Source organism: Trichechus manatus, unplaced genomic scaffold (assembly GCF_000243295.1).
Source record: "Trichechus manatus latirostris isolate Lorelei unplaced genomic scaffold, TriManLat1.0 scaffold00291, whole genome shotgun sequence".
Classification (NCBI taxonomy): domain Eukaryota; kingdom Metazoa; phylum Chordata; class Mammalia; order Sirenia; family Trichechidae; genus Trichechus; species Trichechus manatus.
The window spans coordinates 1360822-1365475 of record NW_004444227.1 but is presented as its reverse complement, the minus strand read 5'-3'; the positions used below and the strand labels follow the sequence as shown (position 1 = coordinate 1365475).

The 4654-nt window shown below is 47.4% G+C and overlaps 1 protein-coding gene across 1 annotated transcript in view; it reads right to left on the bottom strand.

Moving 5' to 3' along the window:
- The window catches only part of METAP1 (methionyl aminopeptidase 1), a 120418-nt gene extending 116496 nt beyond the window's left edge, over nucleotides 1-3922 (bottom strand). Inside the window, exon 1 of the mRNA XM_004390243.2 lies at nucleotides 3780-3922. Coding sequence (XP_004390300.1) covers nucleotides 3780-3893 — 114 coding nt within the window. The 5' untranslated portion in view covers nucleotides 3894-3922. The remainder of the gene's footprint in view (nucleotides 1-3779) is intronic.
- Between the last annotated feature and the right edge of the window lie 732 nt (nucleotides 3923-4654).

Here is a 4654-nt window from a genome sequence, read left to right as displayed (position 1 = left end):
AGTAGCTGAAGAGACACGAAGGGCCACATAAACCAGAGACTTTATCACCCTGACACCAGAAGAACTAGATGGTGTGTGGCTACCACCAATGACCGCCCTGACAGGGAACACAAAAGAGAGTCCCTGATGGAGCAGGAGAAAGGTGGGGTGCAGAACTCAAATTCTAGTACAAAGACCAGACTTAATGGTCTGAGACTGGAGGAACCCCGGAAAGCATGGCCCCTGGATTCTCTATCAGCCCAGAATTAAAACAATTTCTGAGGCCAACTCTTCAGACAAAGATTGGACTGGACTGTGGGACATAAAATGATATTCATCAAGAGCGTGCTTCTTAGCTCAAGTAGATACATGAGACTAAACGGGCAGCTTGTGTCCGGAGGTGAGATGAGAAGGCAGAGAGGGTTAGGAGTTGGCTGAATGGACATGGGAAATCAGGGGTGGAAAGGAGTGTCCTGTCACAGTACAGGGAGCGCAGTTACAGTCACATAAGAATGTATGTATAAATTTTTGGATAAGAGACTAACTTGAGCCATAAACTTTCACTTAAACTACAAGAAACAAAAAAAAAGAAAAAAAAAATTAAGCATCCTAGATAAAAATATTTCTACCTCCCTAAACATAAAATATAGTATAACCATAAAAAGGCTAACATTTATTGTTAGCTAATGTGCTAAATGCTTTACATACAGACAATTTAACCACAAAAACACTCAAATAGGTACTATTAATGCCCAATTTTAGATGATGTAAGCAAATCACAGAAAGGTTAAGTAACTTGCCCAAAATCACACAGCTAGTCAGTGACGGAGTCCAGATTCAAATGCAGCAGTCTAACTTTTTTTTCTTCTTTTTGAATACATTTATCTATGATAAACATTTACTGAGCACCTACTGCACACGCAGAGGGTACTGGAAAATGAGTTTAGTGCAGTGAACAATACACCTTGCTCATGAAACTCACCTTCTGATTGAAAGATAATAAACAAGAGAACAAATGAGATAATTACAAACATTATAAAATGTTATAAAGGAAGTAAACACGGTACTGTGATAGAGTAACGGAATGGCTTGTTTCTGTTATGGTGTTCTGGAAAGGCCTCTTGTAGTTCTGTTCTTAGTTTGTTCCCAAAGACAAGCTGGCCAGAAAGCCAGGCTGAGGACCAGACAAGTGAAGGGTCGAGGAAAGAAAGATCACTACCAGTGAAGATGATCAGAGAAGTGGCAAGAAGCCCTAGTTTTATCACTAAATCACAAATGTGGAAACTGGCTTAGAAGATGTTACTTAAATTTGATCAAGGTCTCAAGTTGGGACTGAAAGAATGGCTGAGATTTAGAAGTAAGGTAACATTTTGGTGTGAATGTGAGAATATAAACACAGCATCTGGATAGAGCAAGAGAATAAAGCTGTATCTAGAAGAGGTGCCCAGATTAGGGGGGCAAGAATCCTGCAAGAACTCCCATTTTTTATGGTCAGAGAGAGATACAATCAGACTATGCTGGGGGGAAATAACTTCTGTATGTACTCAGTTGCTAACCAAAAGGTTGGAGGTTCAAGTCCACCCAGAGGCACCTTGCAAGAAGGCCTGCTGATCTATTTCCAAAAAATTAGCTATTGAAAACTCCATGGAGCACTGTTCTACTTTGATACACATGAGGTCGCCAAGAGCTGGAATCAACTTGATGGCAACTGGTTGTTTGCAAGGTGGGAAACTACAATAAGGAAACCAGTTATGAAACTACCACTCTTGACTTGGTGAGAAATTTTTTAAAAACTGGCCATGGGAGGTGGTAATAGGAATGAAGAAGTGAGAGACTTCTATGAGAGCCATTCTGGATATGACTGTCTACAGGTATAGCAGTGGTAACAGAAAAATACCTACAGAATCCAACATGCAGGAATACATCCAATCCTATCATACTGAATAAACCTTGAATGTTTTCACAATGTCTATTTCTATAAACTCCAAGGATTCAATGTTCTTTCCACTAAATAATATGCGTAAAAGAATGTCACCTGTGCTTGATGAACATGGTTTATAATATAACCTTTTAAAATCTAAATGCAGATAAGTGTCAGTACATAATAACTCATACAGCATTAGAAAATGTCACTTCATTTTTAACACTCAGTGTAAACCACATTTCTCTACTCAGATGGTACACAATGCCCAGAAGCAAACCACTGTTTTTTGTTTTATGTCCAAGTCCCACACAGGCCTCAACAAATTAGAATCTGAAAATAATTTTAAAGAATCAAAAAGATCTGTACCAGGTTTAGTATGTTGAGTAGTCCCAGTGCTATTTTTAGGTCAAGCAACAATTCTCCACATATAACTTCTTCCAAATGATACGAACAAGGTCAAGGATCATACATTATCTAAAAACAAGCCCCCTAATACAATACAGCTAAGATCTCTTATAATGGCTTATCCACAAGTGTTGTGGCCTTAAGAATTTTATTTATATATGTTTGTTTTTAATCTTCATATATTTTATACTTTAAAATACTTACGATTTGTTTATAATTTTTATGTATTAGTTTTCACTATATTTTTAATATGTACTGTTATATTTTACTGCATCCTTTTTATAACATGCTTTTAATTTTACCAGCATTTTCACATTCCTTGAATAATTTGGGTCTCAGAAAACCTTGTGAAATATGTAAAGAAAAGTGTCATTGTCCCTCTGTAGAGTGGAGGGGTTGGAGCTCAGAAAGGTTAACTTGTCTAATTCAAGACGGCACAGTAACTGGCCTAATGAGCCTTTCAGACTCTGTTCTGCTCTTCTCCCTACAGAATCCTACCTGTCTTCAACAACCTGGACTGTAATTAAGAGCCGTGCGATTGCTCCTCTGCCAATATTCTGAATGTCGAAATTCAGCAGAACACTAGTACTTACTCTACAGTAAACAGAACCACGAGCACACGCTTCAGTCAGGACCCCATTCAATGCTGGGTTTGCTCCACTGCATAAAACTTATTAAAATACATTACACCCTTAAAGCATAACCTCTCCATGGAACTGTCTTTTTCACTCAATGAGAACTTCAGTAACAGAGGTGACTCCTCCCGTTAACTTATGATTGTCTAAATTAACAATTTTTGATGTCAAATGAAGAGAATGAATTACACAGACCCCTCTCCAACCCCAAAGTTGCTTAAGTATAAAAGCACGGTAGTAAAACACAAAGAAGTGGAGCCGGACCTACCATTCCTCCTCCCAAGGTATCTCACCGCCCCCAGGCAGCCCACCCCTCAAAGCCCAGCGGGTCGCTTCCAGTCCCCATCCAGCCGGGACCAGAGAGACTACACAGCCCCATAGCTCCCCGTGCCCTGGCCAGAGCCCCGCCGGGAGCTGCAGCTGCCATGACTTCCAGGGCTTGTGGCTGTCCCCATCCCCTGGAGTCCCCACTGCCCCAGGTGTCTCGAACACCTGGCAGCCCCTACCGGGGCAGAGAATGCACGGCAGGAACCAGCCCCTAAAGCGGCACCCTGGCGTGGACCGGCGACCTGGGGCAAGTCCACTTCCGCCACCAGCCCACATGGCCGCGGCCGACCGCGCCCCCACGCGGCGTCCAGCGCGGCCTCGGTCCCAAAGGGACCGGGACCCCTGGAGACTGGAGGGGGTGGCGGCGCTGCCGGTGGTAGGGAGGAGAAAGGGCGGTCAGCGCGCCCGCGCGGGGAAGAGGAGGAGCGCGTTCCTACGGGCCGCGAGGGCGCGAGGGGAGGGAAGTGGAAAGGGTCTGGCGACGGCGCCACGGGAAAGCGGGCGTTTACCTGCGAGCAGAAGTACGAGCCCTGGATGCCTAGCTTGATGCAAGTGGGACACTGGAGCTTGGCCTCGCTGCTGCAGCCGTCCGTTTCGCACACCCGCGTCTCTACGGCCGCCATGCTACCTGCTACCGGAGCGCCTCACCGAGGAAGAGGAGGAGAAGGGCGGGAGGAACGACCGAGATGAGGAGAGCGGGTGGGAAAGGAGCGAGAACGAGCCGGGGGAGGAGCTCGGCCCGCCAGGAGCCTGGGCGCGGAAGGGGGAGGAGCGCCGGTCAGCCCTGGGCCACGCTGCGCGCTCCGCCCCCGCCCCGCGCGCGCGCAGCTGGCGCCCCGCCCCGGACCTGCGGCCCCTCCCCTCGGTCTGGTGCGGTCTCCGCCCCGCCCCCAACCCACGGCCCCGCCTCTCAGTTCTCGTGCAGGCTCCGCCCCGCCCCTGTCTCGCTGCGGTCGGAGCGCACGTGGGGAGTGCGCTGGAGCCCGGCGGAGACTTCCATCGTCCTCGCGCGGTCCCACGTTTGCCCGCGTCGAGCGCGACCTTCTGTCGTCGAGCGGTGAAGGCCAGTTGAGGTCCGCAAGGAAAGGCCCTTACACCACCCTCTCTCTCTGTACCAAAAGAGACCGATGCCCGGTCGTACCTTATTGCCAAGGATCCCAGCGCCCTGAATGTCCCCAACACCTGCAGGCGGTTGGAAAGGGCGCTTCACTCCTCCGCGGGGTTGGTTCACCTGGCTGCTCCTTGGAAGGTAATTCCCTTTTTCAAGTTCTGTTTCTCACTGATAGTCTCTGCTATGAGGCTTAAGGACCACCGCTAATTCACATAAAGGGGAGCCAGAGAGCTGTCAATGAGGAGGTGCGCTGGGATTTGCATATGCCTGCCG